Source organism: Haliaeetus albicilla, chromosome 10 (genome assembly GCF_947461875.1).
Source record: "Haliaeetus albicilla chromosome 10, bHalAlb1.1, whole genome shotgun sequence".
Taxonomy (NCBI): domain Eukaryota; kingdom Metazoa; phylum Chordata; class Aves; order Accipitriformes; family Accipitridae; genus Haliaeetus; species Haliaeetus albicilla.
The window spans coordinates 5,818,747-5,842,704 of NC_091492.1; the positions used below are offsets into that span (position 1 = coordinate 5,818,747).

A 23,958-nucleotide genomic window follows, 5' to 3' on the forward strand; every position below is an offset into this window, starting at 1 on the left:
CATTGTTTTTAATCAGCAGTACAACTTGTGGAATACCTAAAAACACACTGGTATCTAGAAGAAGTTTCAATATTTTTTAAGGGAATTTAAGATATTCCCAGACCACTGGTGCATCTAGTAATCCTTCTCCAAGAACGGCAGTAAAGAATGCTATTTAAGGAGAAAATGCAAGCTTGGCCACTTTCTGCAGTCCTTTGCCCTAGCATCATCCCTAAGTGTTGTATAGGAATATGGGAGGATTCATCCTTCCTGTTTCCTTCAGCATTTGCTCGTGGACCTTTTAATGGATTTCTCTAATCCACTTTTGAGCCTGTTGATGCTGTCTGTCTCCACAGCTTCCTGTGGTATAACTTTGAGAAGTTGTGTAGCCACTACACAGAGAAGAATTTTCTTTCATCTGTGCTTTTATCTGATGTTCTACCAGTTTCAGTGAGTGGTCCCTAGTTCTGCTATTGAGAGATTTAGTGAACAACAGTTCTGCATTCCTCAGTCTTCCCAATAGCCTTTCTCTGTCTCCTTTCTGTCTTTCTTGTGGGTAATGGTTAATACTGTACATACTTAAAAGCAGTGTTCTGTTGATAATTTACTAATAATTTCAGACTTCTCCAGCTAAGGGAGCATCTGTAAGATATCTAAAAGCAATGGGTTTTTATCCAAACTGAGAAAGCAAGCATACTTGGTTGTCTTTTACTGCCAGTATTGCTCCAGAATAAATAAAACAGAACAAGCTAAAAAACCAAGAGGAAGCAGTGACTAAGTTCACAGCGAGTATTTAAATTAAGGGCACCATCAGACTACAAAGATTTTCTTAATGGAGAAAAACAGTGGTTAGTGATACATGACAAGCAAAAATTCTTCAGCAGATGGTACAGAAATAGAGTGATGTAGAAAAAGCAAAGAGAAAATTAAAAGAGGATGTTTTTTGATGCTGTCAAGAAACTTGACAAAACAATCACTCTCAGTTACAACATCTGGAGAGAAACAGAAATGTGATAGCAAAAGACAACAAATATCATCAGAAAGAATGGTATTATTAGCTCCTGGGAGCATCAGTGGATGTTTTCCTGCAGAGTTTTTCAACATTTTCCCGTTTGCAGATCCTTAAATAACTGTCAGCAAAGATGACTCTACTCTCCTTGTGATGGGATGTGTAGAATGTAGAAGAGAGGTTTTGGTGAGAAAGATCTGTCCCAACTTCAGCAAGGTTCCAGGCCTCCACTGGGCTGCATATATGATTTTGTTCATACATCTGTAGGTATACAGTCATCTTTCTGGGGTAAATAACTTACTGGTGAGAGTTTTATCTATAGGTTGAGCAGGAAACACTTGTACCCAAGTGGATGTATAGACAAAACAAAACAGACTGGTGGAAGTCCATTCAAGGAGTCATCAAAAACTAGTGTTCAAATAGCTATTATTTGTTTCAACAGAACTGGCATACCACAAACAAAATAGATATTTTTTTTATTAGTTATAGTTTATAAATTACTAATTATATTGCTTGGATCAATACACTAGTAGTTAAACATTATTATAATATGAAAGAATATTGGTTCAAGTTGATGGGTTTTGGAGGCCTTCAACCACAGGCCAACACTGGTAGCAGAGCTGGGCCTACAGCTGGGTTTTCAAATTGGGGGGAATTTTTGAGTTTTCCAAATCTAGGCTTCATCTCAAGACCAACTTAAAATTTCTAATATACCTTTTCTGTGCACTTACACTTAGCTGTGAAATGAGCCTGACATTCATGTGGGCTCCATATAGGCAATCTCAAAGCTGACACAAATGTCTCTTTCATCAGATTCCGCATGGGGCTGCCTGGGAGCCACAGCTTCTGGGAGCCAAACCCAGGTCCTCCAGGCTCCCTCTTTGTTCTACATATAGTGTCTGGAAGCCCCGTGAGCACTGATGGGGCATGCCGGGCTTTCGACTTGCAGACTCTGTGGCAGACTGCCTGAAACCTCTGGCATAGCTGGCTGCCTCAAAGCTGAACGTGGGAGTCCTGCCAAGCAGACTGCCACATTGCTCCTGGTCTCAAGGGACAAAGCTTTGGGACCTTGGCTCAGATTTGGAGAAAGTTTTGAAACCCAAGATGTTTGGAACAGAACTTCTGTTATTCAACAAATTGGCATTTTTCTCTGAAACTTCCTTCATTTGTAATTTGTAAAATTTCAGACCAATTTTAGTGGGACATCTATCCTGATTAAAATGAGTTTGTGATACTGACAGGAAACATAGCAGAATCAAACTGGCATCTTCTGTGCTACTTCCCTGTGAGTGTGAATATCGTGGGGAATTCAGTAAATTGTTGGACTTGTTGAAGAGTAGTGCAAGTTTCTTCGATTTGACATTTCAAATGATGCAAAATCCTGTATCAGGAAATCTGACTTCTCTCAAGCTTGTAGGGCAATATTAGGAAAAAAGCTAGTATTTTTACTTTGACCCTTCTCCACCAGATTCTGTCTGCTCTTACTTTGGTAGTCTCATCTCCTCTTTGTAATTTTCTCCACTATGCATGTGCTGGGTATCACAAAGCAAGACTGGAGGGATTTCTGACCTTGGGAGTGCTGCTGAGTATGGGTTTCTCATATGAGAACCAGGTAGAGATTCAAAGATCTCTTCCTTTTGCCTACAGGGAGGTCAGAATGCAAGGGAGAAAGGAGAGCAAACTACAGAACAGAAGTGATGGATCTGGAGAATGCAAAAACCATCATAAAGAAATGTTTTAAAGGAGCTGCATACATCAGCTGTGAGGCCAGGAGCCCTCTGTACATGGCAGAACACCTGGCTGCTTAGGGAAAGCAGCTTTCTACTAAAATAGAGCTCTCTTACAGGGATTATTCAAACAGGGGCTGGTAGATGCCATTCATTAGCTCTTGTGGGGACAAATGAAAGGCTCATTTGACCTTACAGTTTTTTGTGGCCCTTTAGTTCTTCACTAAAAAAAATAAATAATTCTAAAATATAGGAATTAATGCATTTTAAAGATGCATTTCAAAGATGCACTTTGTATCAGAACTTCCCCAATGAATAACATAAAACAAATGATTAAAAAAACTTCATCACACAGTAAGAAAGCAAAGAAAAATAACTTTATAGACATATGTAATTAGATATGCAAATATTTTTAAAGAAGCAGGTAACTTTTTAAGCAGTCTTATATGAGCTCAAACTCATCAAGATACAAAAGCCTGCACTCTCAGTTTTAAGTGTTGTTGACATCATCTGGGCTATTTATGCATTTAAAACTGACCATACATTTTGCTGGTTTGGGAGTCTTTAACAAGATATTTGATGCCTGGATTGAAAGATCCCAGTAGTTATAGGATGTAAACAGTAAGACTAGGCAAGGTCAGTTCTACTTCCCAAATCAAGTAGCATTTGCTAGATTGCCAGTAGGGTGGAAAATGGAAGGTGGGATGATATAATTTATGTTGACTTTTGAAGAGTTTTTGGCAGGGCAATTCACAAGAAGCTGTTAAGGAAATGAGTGCTATTACGGGCTATAGAAAGTGGCTAACAAAAATAAATAATTGGGACACATGGTTACTTTTCATCATGTCAAATGATTAGTAGTTGGCTGCCCTAAGGACCTGCAGAAGGATTAGTTTATTTAATGTATGTACTAATGAACTGGGAAGAGAAGTATGAGAGGAAAATTTGAAGAGAGTACAAAATAAGTAGAGTAAAAACTACGAAAGATTCTGAAGAGCTTCACTGAGTCATAATAAAAAGGTGAATTGGCAACAGTAAAGCAGATTAAATGCATAATGAAAAAAATCATACCTATAGCTGTGTTCTAAATTAACTGTAACCAGCAAGGAAAAAAAACCTAAGAGCAACTGTGTATCACTGAATGAAAACCTTTATGCCCTGTGTAACAGCAGAAAAAATAATTCTCAAAAGGTTGTATTGCCACTGTATCAGTAAGCAGTAGGAAATAATTTGGAAGAGCTCCTGCTGTTTTTAAAAGATATTAAAAAAACCCCACACACCAAAGGCACAAGAGGATACTGAAAACTACCAGGAATCTGGAAAGACTTCCACGTGGTAGGAAGGCTAAAAAGGCTGGGGCTGCCTGCTGATTGACGGGATGTCTTCTGCTTTATCCCCTCATATAAGGACAAGAGCTTATTCAATGAAAGTAAAGGTCAAAAAACCCCAAACAAAACCCCAAACCCAAACCCCTGATGAAATAAAATGTGCATCTCATTGTTAATTCCTGGAAATTACTGCCTCAAAGCCCCATTGAGGCTTTAAATTTGGTAGGATTAAAAAAAAAAAAAAATTGGACACATATAGATAATGAGAAGCTACTTAGTTGCATTAAGCTGAATAGCTGAATATAGAGAACATAAAGCTTTATTCTTTTGAGAACTAAGCCAGTCAGTAACTATGAGGATTAGAAAGAAATTTCTCCTGTTTCTTCTCATTCACTTCAAGGCTGTTTGTACCTTCCTGTAGAGGATGTCTTGTGACTTCTGATGTATCCAGTCACTGTCAGAGACAAGGACCTGGCAGTTCTGAGTACTGAATATGATGAGCATTAATACTGAGGAACTCGAATGTTATTCAGCCATACTTACCATGATACTTTAGCAAGAGTGGTATTAATTCAGTTTCTAAAGGAATCCTGATCTTTCTAGACCACTGGATCTGAGCACACATAACTGAGAAGTGATTTGTTACTTGGTGATACACAAAACCAAAGTTGCAGTATTATACATACCTCAGTTGTCATTCCTACTTTGTGCCTTGTCATCATTTCCCCACAAGGACTTTATACTGCAAAGGCATGTAGCAAAGCCCACACTGCTTCATGTCACTCCGTGGGAAACGGAAGGAGAGAAGCCAACTGATAAAAAAATGGTATAATTTATGGGGAAAGAGCGTGAAACTTGTTTATGTGCTTCTCACCATATCACTTGTGTAGCATGACAATGCTTTTTCCACGAGTGGACTCTCTAGTTGCAGTTGCTGCAATTAACACCCCCCCACCCACAAAGACTGTAGTTGTTTAAATCACATACCAATTCCATTCACAACAGGTGAATCATTACCAACTTCCAACACGCTGGGCAAATTTTGTTCTCCTTCATGATCATTTAAATCCATGTTTTGCTGTTGTGAGCCATTCCCAAAATGTCTAGAATCTTTTTCATGACTGCCATCTCCATTCTGCAGACCATTATGTGGCTTTTTCAGTGGCATGATCTGTAAACCGCTGGGAGTAGTTCGGTAAGTCACAGTTTTAGCAGCCCTGTCATTAGTAGATGCTGGCTTTGCTGCGTATCCTCTTTTCTGTTTTTGAAGAGATGGATTAATTCTCTTCCTTTTGTGTGTTGACCCTTTAGACTTCCCAGATTCAGAAGGTCTATGTGATATTTTCTCAACAGATGACCCTCGGCTTTCCCGTAAAAATTTTGGAGCACTGGCCTGTTTCCCATGTCTTGATCGCTTTTCTCTAGTAACATGTAGTCCATTGAACTCATCAATAAATTCCTCACAATGTAATAGGTGATGTTCAGGTTCCCAGGTGTCTTCATTGCTTCCGTAGCCTTTCCACCTGATAAGATATTCCCATTTGCCCTTCTTGTTCTTCCTTTTGTCTACAATCCTCTCTACCTAAAAGAAAAAACCAAAAATATCATATTAGAAATAAAAATAGTTTGGTCATGAAAACGATATTCTTCGTTTACAGCTAGGAAGGCCTCCCTGACACTGTAAAGGCACCTTAGTATTCATGAGATTCTCCTAAAATATAGTGCCTAAAATATGAACTGACTCTGACATGGAAAGCCTACCCAGGCTAGCCAAAATGTAGCAACCTATTTTACAGGTTTAAATTTACCTTTCTTTCATAGGATGCAGTCCAACACTATATTCCCATTGGATCCTATAATGACCATGCTGACTGCTGATGAGAACCTACTTGGTGTGTGTATAAACTGCTTGACATAACATTTAGGAATTGGTGTTCAACAAAGAATTCCCATGAGCAGACCTGGCAATACAGGAGGAGAATGCAGTAGCCCCAGCGGTATTTTGACAGCAAGGCCATTTCCCCTTCTGAAAACATTAAGAAGAGACATAACACCTGATCAAATCTGATCTGGGAACCTGCAATAGCCACAATGTGAAGAAACAAGAGAGAACCTGAAGATCATTAACGAAAGTATGACTTCTTTGAAAATCTGGTTGTAAAATGAGACTATTACTGTTACATTCCTCACCTACCTCTTGTTTGAAAGAGCTAAATAAAGCATCTTTTGCTATATTGTCAGTTACTGATCACTCTCCTGAATCCACACATGCATTATGTCCCTATAAACATCCCCATACTTCTTCGTGTCTTGAAACTATCTTGAACAGAGAACTGAGTGTAACAAATTACAATATTTTACACCAAAGATCGTATGTGCAGTAGTGTATATCCACTTTGCTACTTCCAACTTACAAAAATTTGTATTTTTAATGAATGCAATATTTGAGTAAATACACAAAATTTGTGAGTGCACCAATTAAAAAAAAAAAGGCAAATGAAAGGCATAAAGGCAGGATTCTTACGTAGAAGTAATGAATTTCATGAACCTATGCTAGGGAATGTCAGCTTAAGGAACATTTCTGCACCAAGGGATGAAGGACTATATCGGGACTGCAAGCTGCGTGTGAATTAACAGTATCATGCTGTTGTGGAAAATGGACTGTACAACTGAAGAAATCTTTGTGCTATCTCAGCACTGGCAAGATCTCAACTAGAGGGAGAGCGCATATGAAAACCCAAGCACAATCAGTGGACAGCAAGTCACGGGTTTAAATTGCATCAAGTGAAATTTAGATCAAGTCATTAGGAAAAATGTTGTAACGGTAGTAAGAATTAAGCATTAGAATAGGTAACGTGGGGAAGGTATGGCAGGTTTTTAGATCAGTTTTTGTTAGACAAACATCTGCCATAGAAAAGTCATTGCTGGAAAATTGTGTTATGATGAGAAAACCTTCTGAAGTTTCTCCCAAGTTTGATTTTCCACTTCTTTAATTTTAATTTTTTTTTTAAAATGTGGCTTATGAGGGATAAAGATGCCACTAATGAAAAAAAAAATCATTATCATTAACCAAAAGCACTATTGTTAATTTAGAAAAATAAATAAGTGGATAGCTAATGTAATAGCTTTCATTGCTCTTCAAAGAAAAATCATCTCATGTGAAGAACAACAGTGGAATCTGTATGGAGATTTTAACCTTGAAGAAGGGCAATCATAGCAGTGTAAGTAATTGTTCTTTTTAGGTCCCCTGTTAGAGCAAACCAATGGATTAATTCTGTCTGTTCACTGGCTGGAACTGTACATTCATAGAAACCTTGGTGGGTTCCCCAAAGGAGTCTAAATGTAATTAGCAACTAAACATTATATTTCGATCGCAATTCATTTACATGGGAACTGTGCTAAGATATCTGTGTCTGAGTCATAGCGGACAGCTTTCCTCCATCTCCAGGGCACTCAACTGCAGCACCCCAAACAGGTCGTTCCTGTGCTCCGTCTTATCAAATACCTGCATAGAACCACTGCAGAAGCAAAGCAAGGCATCCTCTTTACTCTGAATTTAGCACAGTCCCCTTCAGGATTGCTCAGTGGGACAAAACAATTAACTGAAGCTCAGTCTAGGCAAGTTTGAGATAATTTAGCTGAAAAGAGGGAAAAGTCCTTACACGAAAAATGAAGCGGCATTTTTTTTCATCCTCATTTGGGATGTGTGGCTTTCAATTGTCAAACTAATAGACTTATTATGATCTTGTTGCCTTTATAGAGAGCTGCTGTCCAAATTATCTCTGGCTTTAAAATACTTATCCTCCTATTTGGGACTAGCCAGAAAGACCGAACATTGAACTGTGGAACTCTGTAGTGGCCTGTGGGTTGTCTGTGGATTTGTTACTTTAATTACTGCAGCTCACTATACCAAGGAGCGAAATATATATATATATATATATATATATATATATATATATATATATATGTACGTCCTAGGGAAAAAATTAAATTGCTGCTAAACTCAGTAGACCACAGCTATCATTACTGCAGAGAATTTGGTTTATGCCATTCTGTCTGTACTAGCTAAACAATACATGCATTCCTCTCCCTTTTTAATTCAGGAGTTTGGACTTGGAACACAAAGTCTGTGTCACGTTGATGCTACCTCAGAGTAACTTGTCTTTCTTTTGAGGGATTACACCGGTTGCATTCCCCCACTTGCTTACTGAAGGAAGAACCTCAGAAAGGATGGAGAAATACCTTGCCATTTTCAGAATCACAAACAAAAACCATCTCTTCAACCTCACCTTTTTTCACTCATGCACATATCTTTAAATTTAACTATACCGATTTCTCATTTTCACATTGTTGCTCTACTACAAGGAGGAAAAGTGAAGGGAGGAGGTTTTCTGGAGAGCATTTTTTAATATGGAAAACACTCAAGTATTTTGGTGATGAGGCATTATGCATTTCAATTAAGAGGATAAAAGGAGAAAACATGAGTGGTCTTTGTTCCTGGGAAACAAAATACTGGCAATGGAGAATGTGATTAACCAGTTCAACATATCGTGAAGGGACAATAAAAGTATTTATGAAATTGGGTCAAATTTAATAAATGGTTTCAGAAAAAACATTCAGAAAGCAAATATATTTGGGAAAGACTAAGCATTTCATTACAGCATTTTCAGAACAAAATTATCAACGTTTTACTTCAAATTTAACTAACAAAAATAAAATAAAGAGGGACTAAATAAACTGAAGACAAAATATTTTGTTTCTGGTCAACCCTCTTTTGAGTTTGTTTTGCTAGGGAGAAAATGAAAAAAATGTGGGTTGATCCAAAAGCAGTTGTTTTCCTCGAGTTTTTCGGTTCAAGCCATCATACTCACTGGCTTGACTAATGCATAAAAAGTCTGAGTAGATATTTGCTGCATCCTCATTACCGCCTTATTGTTCATTACTGAAAGCATTTGAGGGTAGCATCGAACATACTTGACCTCTCAACATGGTCCCTTTTCTTTCTCAGGACTTCAAGTTTTTCACTGATATTTATCCCCTTTAGAGTGCCAGTGTGTTCCTTCACTGCATACAGTGAAGTGCTTTAGTGTAGGCATAAATATCAGGTTTTTACCCACACCTGGTACTGTCTGTCCCATTTTCCTTCTATTCACAGTCCACAGTAATAACAAACATCACTACTTTGTTTTTTTAATGATGTATATTTGTTTTAACAGGTAGTATATAAAGTAATAATCTTTCTGCATTTACTTAAGGTTCCACAAATTCATATGAGTTTTCTTAATGAGAAATGATTCTGTGACAGCTAGTGATTAATAGAAATAATACTTCCATTCCTTCCCTAGAATAAGCAATACACAGTTCTGAGAGTATGCAGAAAATTTCTATGGCTTCAACGTCCGATTTTCCATTTTCCCCCTCAGTTCTGTCTTTAATGAGAACTGAATAACATCTTCCCAAAAGTGACCTTGGTAGTTACAGTTTGCCAGATCCTTGAATTCACTGTATTTGTTTTGGAAAACTAAGTAGTTAAATTTAATAAAAGTGAAATGAGTGCAAACAAAGTTTGCAGTATCACAGTTGAGAGAGTGCTAGAATTGACATATCACATTACTTGCCTAGATTCTCTCTCTCCCTGCCCCTCCTGGCTAATTCTGGATGAACTGAGATGCTGATATGTTACCACATAAATATGTTTAAAGAGAACAAATAGAATGAGACCATGGCACCTGTGCAAATGCATTTACAACACGCTTTTTAGCTTCCAACTAGCCTTAAACCTAGCTCTATACACAGCTGCACAAACTAGGATGAAAGTAATAAATAAAAGGCTTTAAAAAAAAATTGTATTCTAAACTTCATGTGAAATACAAAAAATACTAATCAATTACAGTACAAATTTGTAGAGCTTCATAAACTTAGTGTTGTGATCTGGCGATCAAGTGCTTATATATGCAGAGTACAACACACACACATCTTCCTTCACAGAAAATTCAGGGTCAAAATCACTCATTTAACAGCGCAGTGTTATTGTCCACTTATTAAAAAAAAATCTAGGCTAAGTTAAAAAAGGGTAATTCCTACTGAATTATTTCTACAGATATAACTGTAAAGTTGGAGCAGAGTATACTCATCTCACAGTTCACAGGAACTCTAAAGAGCATAAATAAAAATCCTTATGCTCCCAGAAAACGCATTCCAGGAGATCAGTAAACTTCCAGAAAGGTTTGGAAGATTGCATATCTACTTAGTGATTTCCAAAATAAGTACGTCAGCTCCTCTTCTTGCCATGTATATCTATGTAACAATTTAAACTGTAATCTGTGATGCTCAGATGGTCTCTGTTAGTGTACTGTACAGAGCAGCAGACTAATTTCATGACATATACTAGAAAAACTGCTTTTCATTACTATAAATTACAGGACTTGTACTGTTTTATGTGTTTTTTTCATTGGAGGTCTTTGTCCCATGTAGTGCCTCAGGGTGTTGGAAGGGTATTTGAAGAAAGTGCCAAGGAAAGAAAGGCAGTAAGATTTCTGAGAGAGATAAAGACCATCTGATTCAACATGTTTGTCTTCTAAAAATTCATTATTTCCCTAACTTCCTCCTTTTTCCTACCTTCGCTTTAAGAAATAATGTATTTTATTAGTTGTAAATCTCTTGCTTGCTTGCATTTGTAACTTACTTGTGTTTCTCTTGTATTTGTATTTAATTTCTCAAAATCTGGTAACTGTAGCATTTGCTCCAGATGTATGCAAAACATGGCACCGTATCTTCTGAAGCAGCCAGTATTCACGTTAGAAAAATAACAGTGGAATGGATGCTGGGTCTCTCTTCAGAATCTGACCCACAGTTTAAAAACAGAGTGATCCAATCAATGTGCCAGCTATGACCCCCCCCCCCAGTAGTAAATTTGTGTAGTTACCTGGAAGGTCAACATGAAAGCGAAAGGGCTAGATAGTCATAAAAATGAAAGGGAAGACATTCCTCATCTGAATTATTCACAGGCAAAACATCAGATGACATCTTCCCAGGAAGTTCAGTGAACACCCTGTTAATGTCAAGAAGACACTGCTTTTTATTCAGTTCCTTTTTTGTCTTTCTAAGCATATGGATTTTTAATTTTCTACAATCTTCTTAGAATCAGAAGAGGTGTTAAACTTTCTAGGGAAATCCTGAAAGTTCTGCATTTTCACTGGAAAAATCCCATCAGCCTCATATTACACATGGTTGCAAACCACTGCATTAGGTATATGTGTCCTCCAACACATAGATACGAAGACTTACGACAGAACAAAGAAATGCTGTAAAAACTCCTGCTGCTCCCTGTTTGTAAGCCTGCACCTTTGATCTTCCTCTCCTGATAGACAGTAACACTGTAGAGGCTTCCTGCTATGTGATTCAATGGTCCAGGTTTATATAGAAAACCAGAAGCGCCCTGCAAGTCAGTTGTATTTTACAGTAGCGATGCAGCAATTAGAAACTACTGCTAAAAGTGGTGTTCTTACATTCCTAAGACTTTTCTGGACCCAGCATTTTGCCTGCATAAGTATACACTGTTAGTTACCTTCCCGGGCATCCAGGTATTTTAAAGAAACTGAAAGATAAACCTCGCTCCGTGCTTACGCAAGCAACATGATTTCCTCTTTGTGTAAGGGGTCTTCTGCCAGAAGGAGCTTGCTTTTATTACCAATTTAGATCAAATGAAGCCCTGGCTGATAGCCTGCAGAAAACCAGCCAGCTACAGCTTCCATGTAGACTCATATCTCTAGTGACCTTACACCATTTTTCTTGGAATTCCCACCTTTCTCTGAAATTCAGTCTCATTGAAACTGCAGTTCTGGTCTGATCTCTCAGTTGTTCTTTTCTGGTTCTTTTGAAACCTTCCCTGGTGCCACATCTCCAGTTCCACACAAGGGCTGTGTTTCCCCCCTTGATGCCATCTGTCCCTGTTGCTGACTCTACTAACAGAACACATTTTCGTGCCCTTGTCTTCTCTCGTTTTGTTTATGGCAGCTTCTCCTGGTCAGAACTTACAGTGCTCAAATTTCCCAGTCTGTTAAAGCCTTCTCTCTCCCCCACTATAAATTTAAGGATGTAATCTAAATACTTTCTTTCATTAGGATATTTAAGTGTAAACAATACCTGTGGTGGAACTGCCACAATCATTGTGGGTTTTGGAACAAACAGGAATAATAATATACACAAGAATCTTGCACTGGAAGAAGGGCAATTTTTTATAGACTGATACTGTCCCTTGGTAAAGGACTGGAAAAAGAAAAATTGACAGATGACACAGGGATCAGGGAGGGACTTCTTGGTCAACATATGTAGTCCCTGTCATTGTAGGCAATTACATCATATAAACCCTTTCATATTGGATATGTTCATGATACAGGACCTATTTCTGCCCGGGCTTATTGGTGATAGTTTGCACAGCAAACAGCTGTTCATTCTTAAATGTAATAATTTTGTAAAATATATTTTAGGTTTTCATTTGGAAAGCAAGACAGTTTTCAAAGGTACAAGAAAAGTGCACTAAAAAATAAAGATATTCTTTAGCAGTAGGTTAAGGTAATCTTGACAATGTTCTTTACATGGAGGAAGAGCAGGATTTTTTCCTTTGCAGTCCAAGTGTGCACCCGTGTCATCAAAAGAACTGTTACGCAATGTGGGGGAATGCTCTTTAGGTCTGTTCCTCCGTAAATGGTTTAAATCCCTTTCACTTACAAACATTAATCAACACATACAACATATGTGGAAATCCAAAGAACATGGGGGTTTCTATTTATTTTAAAGCATAGTAATGCATTTCATTTATCAAATCCCCGTTTTCTTCTGTACAATAAATCAGTGCATTATTGTATTTCAGTGTTCATATTTCTTAAGGAAAGCAAGAAGCAGGGCATATCAAATTCCTGATGTCCTTTATGTTAAAAAGTGGTCAGTTCTGAACACACTCTCTACAAGTTCGCTAGTGCAATTTATTTCAGAATGAATCTGTTAGAATGCTATCTAGAACATTTGAATTTGATGATAAATGCTTACTTTTATTTCAGTACTGAAGTACAGCTGGTAATTTTTACTATACTGCTAAATATGTTCTGTATGTTATAGTGCACACTTTAAATTTAGAAACAACAGATATTTTCCTGGTTTGTAGACCAACAAAGTAAAAAATAAGTGTTGTTCCTATTTAGTCTAAGAGGGATTTAAAAACACAGTTAGTGTACACTTCTAATCTAAGAGAATTGAGACATGGATGAAGTTTGCTTTAAGCAGAACTGTTCTTGTACGGTCTATTTCTCTGACAAGCACAGATGACTAAAAGATGAATGAGAAATCTAAATTCAAGGAGACAAAATATTTAGCTAAGCTTTACAAAGAGCTGGCTGTTTTGGACACATGTATGGCGCTCAGCTTTCTAATACTGTGGGCTACTTCCTCAAATGTTTCTCTGCTGAATTCAATGGGATTCTCTGGTTTTATCATCTGAGAGTATGTGTATGGGAAATGTGTGTGTTTATCAGAAAAGAAGAGTTCAGCACAACCGAGTAAGGACCTGATTCTGCCTATGCTTCCTTTACAGTACTACAAGTCAGCAGAGTTATTCCCAATTTACTTAGATGCAAGTAAAATCAAAATAGCAATTCCTGGGATTTAAACCATGAGGTTTTTTACTTTTATTTTAAAAGCAGTTTATAAGAACAGGAGCAGGACTTGAAGAGACTTCTAAACAAACTAACGTTTATGTGAACATATCACAGTTCTTTCAGTAAAACTGCCTGGAATTTGTTAAAAATACTCCTGTTTCCAAACAGATGTGGAAATGTGTAAGCAGTAGTTAAAAATTAAAAATATAGAATCATAGAATGGTTTGGGTTGGAAGGGACCTTAAAGATCATCTAGTTCCAACCCCCCTGCCATGGGCAGGGACACCTTCCACTAGACGAGGTTGCTCAAAGTGATATGACTATCACTAAAGGTGCTTTTCACCAACATTAAAGCAAGTCCAGAAATGCAGGAAGGAATTAATTTACATAAAAGCTGCATGTGAAATCATTAGAAAAAAATGAATGCTGTTTTCTTTTATGTTCATTTGCAGTTTGTCCTCCTTTCCCTTGTTTAGTTCTAGCTTATTTTAGTGTTCTGTTGTACAGTTCACTCAGTCTTTTTCTCTACCATATGGGCTTCATCCAGATTCAAATCAAGGCCTGGACTTCAGCTGAACACTTTTACATCCATCCCAAAGCTTAGCCAGAAGTGAAGATTCCACACTGAAAAAAAATACAAAGGTTCAGCTATAATACAGTATAAATAAATATTTGAACTACTCTGCTGTACTACCACTCGGTGACTCACTGCTTTACAAATGCTACTGGTACGACTGTCATAAAATAAACCACATGTTCTTGTGTGGTAGGTAGAAAAATATTTTCTTAGCCCTTTTACAGCAAAGTGGTAAACTTGAGCACAAAGAAGTGAAAGCCTAGGTTTTGGGGAGCTGTTCGTCACTCGTTGGTCTCCATAGGTGCTGCGTACTTGGGATTTCAATGTAAGCATGAGCTTTAGCTGTTCAGAGAGGCTTTACCAACTTAAGTGTGACAACTGAGGAGAATTGTCCGAGGGCAGCTTGCTGGCTTTGCAAAGCTTACACGCCAGGGAGCAGATGAGAGACAACAGGAGGGTACAGCACACTGAAGGGGCTACAAGGTGACACTACTGCTCAGTCTAAGTGGCCATTGTACACGCTCTCCTTACCAAAGTTTTGGAAGTGAATTTTACAGTCATCTTTGAAAGAGGACAATGTAGTAGCTTTGCAGATATTTTCAAGGAACATGCTCCGAATTGAAATGATAGCTTGGTAAAAATTAAGGCTCTGTGTTGGAAAATAGGACAAATGCACAATCAGAGCATGTATTAGGTAGCTACTTCAAGATATGAGAAGTGGAATAGCAATTTTTGGGTACAGTGTGTAAAGAATTTCCAGTGACAGCATGTGTTTTCTAGCTACTGTACATAGGGAGATGCAAATATTTTTTAAATGGTCAATACATATTTGACAGAGCAGCAAGTCAAAAAGAATTCCCAGCTTACAGGCCTGAACGTGAAGGATGGTAATCTCTCCCCCATCACTGAGACAGGAGGGAGAAGAAAATGAAGAACTCTGTCCATGTTATACGAATGGCTGGACAGGGGTAAGGAGATGTCAGAAGGATAAATCGTATATCCATTTCATGCTTTTGATCCAAACTAGAATAGGAGGCAACTGGTTTTCAGCATCCATATAGCAAAGGTACTAACAGTCAAATTTGTGAATAATACTATGCAGGGATAGGTTTTAGAAGGAAAGTGCTAAAAATAGACAACTTTGTACAATATAGAAGGTTGAGAGGCGATCCTTTGAGTGAAAAGCTGAAGTAGCAGTTTGTAAAGTAATGAGATAATAAGAGAAGAAAAGTAATGAAACACAAAGGTTTCTTTCAGAATTCAGTAGAATTCTTCATTTTCTTGGTTACACAAATGAAGCTAATGTGATGGCAGAATATAGGAATGAGCCAAAAAGAAAGGTAGAGCACGAAAAAGGAATAAAGAAACATGCTTTAGGCAACTATAATGGCATGACAGGAGCACAGAATTATACAAGGAAGTATCCAGGATACCAGTGCAACATCACAGAAAAATGGCACATAAAATTTCAAAAATTATCTGTGAAGGAGTAATTGTCAAAAAGGAATAATAATACACCATTATCCCCTCAGAAATAGCATTCAGATGAGCAGGGTCAGTAGGCCAAGTTCTGGCCTCAATTATTGCATTGGTTTTCACTGCAAATTTAATTTGTGTTTGAGATCTGAATTCTGTCCGATGTAAAACCAACTTACTACTGGTGCCTGGAAGGAACAAACTATCTTACGGATAGTGGTAAAGGCAGTTATGAAAGCTGTCAGCGTTCATCAGATGGATGCATTTTAAATCATATGAGAGTGCAGCTAGTTAGAAATCTGCATTTAAAAAGTGGGGACGGTGCTCTAAACGTGGAGATGCAAAGGCATAAAAGCATATTCATTGATTTAACGTAAGAGTGTGTTTTGGAGCAATTACATGGACTCTGTGTGAGGAGGGTGTTTGCTTACAGTGTGGATGAAAGGCATTAACACATCTGTGCTTGTACAAATGTCTGCAGTGAGTCAGACTGACTACACAACACTGCGTGGCAGGCTCTGGCCGCATGCTACTGTGAAACTCCTCTGGCAATGGCAGAGTCCTCCAGGAGCTGCTATCAGAGCAGCGTGCCACGGAGGAGACAATCACAGGTTACCCTTCTGCTGTCCCGAGGCCCTAGATCGTCTGGAAAGCTGACTTCGGCAACAGATGGTCACCATTCCTTGACCTCAGTGAATCCTGTTTCAGCCTTGGTAATTCACACAAGCTAAGGAAGTGTTGACTGATGAGTCCCGAGTTCTTTTAGATCGTCATTATTCCCGACGATAGGGTTTCAGCCAAGTGTTGGCAGCGCTTCCAGCCATAGGGGTTGCTATAGACTGGAATCCATTACTCCTTTCAGGGAGGTCCCAAGGAACACCACTGGGGTTTCTCTGGTGGAGAGGTACAGATCTTGCCATCTTGCTCAAAATCACTGCAAGGGTTACTGTGGAGGCATGTGCCGTGTCTCCATGCTGATGGCTATCTTCTCTTTCTGTTGATAGATGATGCAGACATTTCAGGCGTCAGGGTGAGAGTGGAACTCTGATGAAGCTGAGGAACCATTTAGAAATGTCTGTGCTCGAAGCAGTATTGAATATGTGAGTAGTGAATATATTACTGAGGAAATGTTCCATGTATTTGTTAGTCAGATTCCTAACTTGGCGGTTGTGTTAATACCTCAGCTGCTCCTGGATGTGTTTACAGCAATGATGTGGCAAAGGGCTTTGTTCCATGTGCCTCTGTAGAATGGGGCACTATATTTTTATAAAAGTAGGGTTTCTGAGATTCATTCCCTACATTTGTCTCACTGGGATTAGGCTAGTGTATGTTCTCTCCGTGGCACGATGCCAGTCACAAACTGAAGCTGTGGAAGGCTGCAGCTGTCTGCTTGTTATTAATTGACGGTTAGTGCAGAGACCAACATAGATAGGTGCTCCAACACCCATACTGTTTTCCAGATACTTTATGAATGGAAGCTTAAGTTCATACTTTAGTATAAGAAACCTCTGGATCACATTTAATACTAAGATCCCACTTGCAAATGGTTCATGAAATTACAAAAAGGAGTTTTAACAAATGGCTAATAAGTTGTTAGAGACTCTTATGAATCTCTCACCTAATTAGTCTTCTAATTCTAATGAGTCCATGATAATCTTCTGATGTCCTTGCCATCATCCCTAGCACAAACTATACAGGTAGTCAAATGCTGGAACAGATGTCCAGGGAGGCTGTGGAATATCCATCCTTGGAGATACTCAGAACTTGACTGAACAAGACTCTGAGTAACCTAATTAAGTTGGTGCTGCTTTAAGCAAGGGGTTGGATCGGATGATCTCCAAAAGGCCCTTCCAAACTACATTATTCTCTGATTCTATGATACATAAATTTTGCCTAAAATATTTACTAATTTTTTATTAATTCTTTTTCACTTGGAAAAGCAGCTCCATTTGGAAAACAGTTCTATGCAATCTGTGGAAGTGGGTCTATGAACTGACTCAGTTAAGCTGAGTTTAGATTTACCAGGCAGCTGGGAGTTTCCCACAAGCAACTCCGAACTTTCTTCTTTCCTTGACCTGATACCATCAGGGTTTGTTGACTTTCAGGTCATATGGCAAGAGCAATCTACTCTCTAAAATGTACAAGGGAGAGATGAGTTTTAGGACCAAGGTCAGCTGATCACAAGGTTAAAAAGGTTTTCTTAGTCATTAAATGGACATTTTCTAATACTGAGATACACTGTGAAGTAATTATGCAGTGTGTTTTCAGTGTTTGTATGAACATTCAGTATTTATGGTATAAGCAGAACAGGGAATGTGCTAAGTTGGGGTGTGAACATACAACATGCTCCATGATAGCAGCTATACATTTACTCTTCATCCAATACGAAGGAATTAAAGACAGGGATAAGAGGGATAGGTTACCATACATTTACCACAAAGATAAGAGGAAACTTGCTAATAAAAATACACTTGTATTTCTTGTACCTATCCTGGAGGTTTGTGCTAAGATAGTAACAGAATGCTCTGTAGGACAGGATGCTTAGATGGGGCTTGAAAGTCTGAGTTTCCGTTTCTAGCCCTCCTCACTGCCTCAGCTGTTCTCTTCATTTTTATGTGCCTTAACTGAAAAGAACACCCTCTCTGTAGAGTGATTTCAGACCTGGTGTTGAAAATGGGAAAGGTGCATTGAAATAATTTTTATGTACGCAGTCTACAACATGAAAACCTTGATCAAGCAAATTTGTTTTGAAACCTAGTGAGCAATATAAAAATAGGAAAAAACCCCAGGATTAACTTGTGCTGAATATCTGCATTTAGTATTTGTGCTAGCTGCTGCTTGTATTTAGCAGTTTTGTAGTAGATTATGCAGTGTAATGTCCTGATGAGACCAAGAGGTTCCTAGCATACTCGGGAGTGGTAAAATGAATATACATTTCCTTTCGCTGGGAAAAAGAACAACCTGGATTAGATGGCTTTGGAATTACATAAGGAATTCCTGATCACACATCAACCTTTCTTTTCCTCCAAAGAGCAGTTGTGTACAAAGGCATACATGCAAAAAATAACATAGAAATAAACAGTAACACACATGATGGAGGAGTGTTATATTCTTACTACTTCAACAGAAATACTGATAAATATTGGGGAAAGTATTGCTTTTATTCTGCTTGCCAACTGTAGCCTAATGAAGGAACATAAACCTCATTCTTTTGGAATATTTTTAGGGATATTAACTAAACTTGATAAGGTATCTAGAACACAACTAAACTTGCCTTCTAGAGAAGAAGAAGAAAGTATTTTGTTTTGAAGATTTCAAGATGATATGCACATAGTTAAACTTTTTAGTTTAATTCCAAGGAAACAAGAAACTTCAGGTGGTCATGGAAGAAGGATTTAAACAAACTCACAGTTTAACTGATCAGAGAATTTCCCTAGAGATTATGTATTTCCCCAATTACTACTCTGAAATGTTATTTTCATAGTTACAAAGCACCATGCAAATCTAGGCTACTAAATTGATACTAATGATCATTACTATTATTTAACAGCATAACAGGTGGAGCTTGGAGCAGTGAGAACTTTCCTTTAATATGTAGTGTGCCATAATGTTTTACTTGTTCTTAAAATCAAATGGTCAGAATATGTTAATCACAAAATCTAGTATAGAGTGTCTGTCAGATCAGTGCAAATGATTGCTTAGTGTGCCCCAAAGACAAAGATGTTAGTTTTGCAGTATAAAAATTCAGTGTTATTCTGGAAGAGACCTTGCCCTTGGCTGTTGAATGTCACATGCAGTATTCAGAATATGCACTGTACAATACAAGGCAAATACAACACATGCAGTACTGTATGCTACATTATCTTTACAATTTCTGCCTTGTTGATTATTTTAATGTACACAATTACATATAATGCAGATTTTAAAAGGCAAGTTCCCACCTGTGAATTACTTTTAAAGGGAATGTGAGATATTTTACAACACATGTAAGGATATATGCTAGTTAGATGACAGCCACTGGGGAGAAATGAATGGAACGTTCTTCAGTTTCTCCCTAAATGGCTAGAAAGAGTCTTCTGAAGGTGACAGTAAGGGAGAACAAAGTGTATAATATAATCACCTGTACATCTCCTACATTTTGCTGGAAATTTTTCTTACTCAGATGAGCACTCTGAGGTGTTCAGTAACCTCCTCTGATGGCCATATAATATGAAATCATTTTTAGTCAAGATAACCAAAATGTCTGAAATCTTTCCACTTTCAATTGTTTGGTGATGTACTTTCTTATTTTTTTAAACCCTTCATAATACTATACGTATTAACAGTGGAGAGTCCTGTCCAAGTTAATCAATAAGTCACTTCAGTTTTGTGTAAGGAACATAACTGCATTTTTTTCTTCAACATAAAAATCTATTTGGCTTCAGTTCTTTTATGGTAGATATTTAAAGAGCAAAGAGATTTTTCAAGCTCTCTCCTACCCCAGAGTTTGTATTTTAGGATCTAGGTCCTTTCCCCTGTCTGATGCCCATCTAGTTACAGGACTCGTAAGTCAGCAATATGAAATCTAATTAATGTAAGTAATTGTAGGCATTGTTCAATGCATGGCATTCTGTGGTAATCTAGATATGCTGCATGTACAGTGAGAAAATTTATAATTCTAAAGACTTAGGGTCTGAAATAGTTTATTATTTGTTACAGTATATGGTACTGAAAATTCCTGCTACATGAGAGTGATACGCACTTTATAGTTCATTTACACACTATAACTCATTCTTGAACAGTTGGTCACCATGCCTTTCTTAAAACTGGTAAGTTTTTAACCACTATTTAAAATAAAAGGCTAATAATATCCTGTTCATCAGATGTTCTAATAATAATGGTGAAGGAGACTCTGCCAAGTTTGAGCTTTCTAGCATTTTAGGTGTTTATTGTGTCGTATAGTCTAAAAATGAAAAATAGGAAACTATTAAAATAATAGCGACCGTCCAGAGTGAATGACATATGGTATCAAAATTTTTTCAATGTCACCAAAGTTTTCTTTTTTTGACAAATGATTAGTCTGTGGTTATAGAACTTTCCAGCATGTAGTGTTTTGATAACATTCTGAAAAAAAACCTAGAATACAGATCTAGAATAACTTTTATATACCTTGGCACTAAAGAAGTACCAATGCCACTTCCATTTAAGAGCAACCTATGTTCCTTTTCAGTATGATGGCCCAGACTTGATTAGTTAATTGTCATGACATCACTTACAGGCCCATAGATGCACAGATTTGAAAGCCAGACGGGACAATTATATCCATGTAGCCTGTCTTGGGTTACACAGGAATGTTTTTCATTCGCAGTTCCACACAAGGTCCCAAATTCTGATTTAGTTAAACAACATCTATTAGAAAATCATTGCATCTTGATTTGAAGTGATTCATAGAAAGTACACCACTGCTGTTAGTGAATCTTTCTAAGTGCTATAAATAAAATGCTATAACCTTAATGTTAAGAAGTGCATCTCATTTCTAATTTATAAACGGTAAACTTCCAGCCACTGGTGCCTTTTATATCTCCGTTAGCTAATTTCATTTTCTAGACCTTAAATCCTGCAAAGTGGTTTGCAGCTAACCGAACAGATGGTCTCCATATTTCTTTAAGTTTTGTAAGATTTGGGTGCTCTGTGATGGCTCTGTCTAAAATTTTGTAGCTGCTTCAGAAGCCATATTCTAAAATTTCATCATAAGTGTTAGGGTTCACCACTTGTGTTTGAAGTTCAAATTCATGTTATTTCATGTAATTTTGAGGGAGACCATTTTTATGAAGTGCAGGACTATAATAAGTGCATTCACCAGATCAATATACATCACTTATTTTCTTTGTTTTATTGCTTAGAAAATAATGCATCTCTTAAAGATGGCACAATTTTGACTAGAGAAAAAGGAAAAATTAAATGTAAGGAAGATGTGCAGTGTTCTGTTCTGTGCCCTAGTTTTATTCCTGCTATGCAAAAAGTTTACTGCTTATTGTCTTAAATCTGTACCCATGTGTTCAGTCATATGGGCAAAGAGAACAGTCTTCCCCTGTGCTATAGTAGATCATCGCACACAACTATGTAATTACCCACATCTGTCTACAAACTGCTTTACATCCACATAAATCTGTACCCTTTCTGAAACAAGACAACAATATCCTCATTTGTGTGTGAAAAATTCAAGTGCTAATTATTTATTTGAATTTATTTAGAGTCATAATACTACGTAAGTGCAAAACCTTAATAAGAAGTAATATATGAAAGTTACACATGCTGTAAAAATGTAATAATCTACCTTTAAAAAATTACATTTTCAGTGTTTGGGTTTTTTAAAACTACATGCTATGAATTAAAAAATACTAATTAAGCAAATTAAACCAGAACACTTTAGGAATGTTCTGAAAGCAGGCATATGAAGCACTAATCAGATGTAAGGAAAGAGTTTAAATGCTTTGAGTTTACTGGTTTGTATATTTCTTTACCATAGTAAAGTACATTCAAGTCTTTTTATCCAAAGGATTAGTATCCTTTGGATACATGTGCCTGAAAATATGGAAGGAGTTGGTTTTGCTGACGTGAGAAACCATTCACTAGGCACAAGTGATTCACCATCAACTGTGTTGTGGGAAATGAAGAAGTAACAGCATTTTCTTCTCAACCTCAAATTTATTAAATAGTTTGTCAAGACTGTTGGGGTATGTAAAAGAACTGCTGTCACTTTAGAGCAGAGAGCAAACCAAGAATTACATGATCTTCTCAAATGAAATTCATGACTAGTGAATCAATTTCTACTAAAATAACCCAGTTCTGCATTTTAGAGATCAGGGCACTCCATGGGGTGAATTCAGTCAGTAGTTTGCATTAGTGGTACATGAGCTCACTGGTCCAGGGCAGCTGAGCATGAATGAGATTTTAATTCAGCGATAAGTACTTAAGCTACACTTCCCTGTCCTTATAATACTTTTGTAGCCTACAGGAAAGCTGTACATATTGAGCTTAATTCTGAAGCCAAGTTTTCTGTGGACTCAGCTGTGGACAACCTGTCTTACTTTCCAGGCTTTCCTATGCATGGAGGCAGCAGAGAGAGGCAGTGGGGTGCCAGACAGCCGGAGATGGGCAGCAGGGGTTGCAGGGCTGCCGGATGACTTCCCAAAGTCAAGGCCAGCAACATCCAGGGAAATTCCACTAGCAGCACAAAGGGAAGGGATGGGATGGGATGGGAAGAGCATGGAGCAGGGCTGAGCACAGAGGGAGTGCCTTAGAGCCTTCAGAGGAGAACAAGCAGTTTGGGATTAGGAATGATCTTGAGATCACTGTACATACTGCCTAAATTATATGTCCCTGCTGGTGAAGTGACTGCCTTATCCATATGTCACATGAGAGATTTATTACTTTCTTGAGCTACACACGCACAAAAATGAGCAGCACAGATACATCATAACGAAAGGTACAGCAATCCTGTTGTGTTCCAGGATGCCTTCATTTCCCCGAAAGAGAGCCACAACCTTTTGCACCATGAGCATTCTGGAAAGTTGTGAATATTTTCACTTAAGGGCCAGACCCTCAGGTATCTTTTGGTTTTAGATACCTGAAAACCTTTTCAAAAGGCTTCATAAAAAAGGAAGGGAAAGATAGCTTTACCAAATAGTAGGATAGCATTAATTTTTTTCATGTACATAAATTATGTTCCTGTAAGTGACAGTAGAACCTAGTATATCAGACATTTCCCTAATCATCTGAGTCAAAAGCTATAGATGTTGTCTTAGTAGAAATCACAAAGCATTACACCACTGGTAGATTCTGTTATATTATTTAAACAGTGCTATACTCATAGCTATGCACAACCAAATCTCTCCAGCACTGTAATGAGCAAGGTCAAGTTGGTTAGTTGAAGTTCTGTTTTTTAAATTACTTTTATAAAAATATTTAGCCCTAGGGCTTTTAATTTTCTTGGTATATCTACCATATTTCTCAGCTTTTGGTATTAAAGCACACTGGAATAATTTTATAAAAGTAATTTTTTAGTTTGAGTGTTCCAAAGCAGACTGTCCAAGAATATATGATTCACAATACATGTCCATTAATAAAACTGTACTGTAGCCAGAAAATAGGTGTGATAGTACTTTTTGTTTAAAATTATACCAGTTCATCACCCTGAGTCATTTCTAAGTTTCTGTGGTGAATGTTT

At 37.6% G+C, this 23,958-nt stretch overlaps 1 protein-coding gene and 1 long non-coding RNA gene across 3 annotated transcripts in view; one reads left to right on the top strand and one right to left on the bottom strand.

Annotated features, from left to right (window-relative positions):
* The window catches only part of LOC138687237 (uncharacterized), a 68,989-nt gene extending 62,614 nt beyond the window's left edge, over nucleotides 1-6,375 (top strand). Inside the window, exon 3 of the long non-coding RNA XR_011326473.1 lies at nucleotides 5,865-6,375. This is a non-coding gene — a long non-coding RNA (uncharacterized lncRNA). The remainder of the gene's footprint in view (nucleotides 1-5,864) is intronic.
* The window catches only part of CDYL2 (chromodomain Y like 2), a 61,314-nt gene that overhangs the window by 22,754 nt on the left and 14,602 nt on the right, over nucleotides 1-23,958 (bottom strand). For both annotated transcript variants that reach the window (XM_069793391.1, XM_069793392.1), the window contains exon 2: nucleotides 5,031-5,625. In XM_069793391.1, the coding sequence (XP_069649492.1) occupies nucleotides 5,031-5,625 (595 nt within the window). The remainder of the gene's footprint in view (nucleotides 1-5,030; nucleotides 5,626-23,958) is intronic.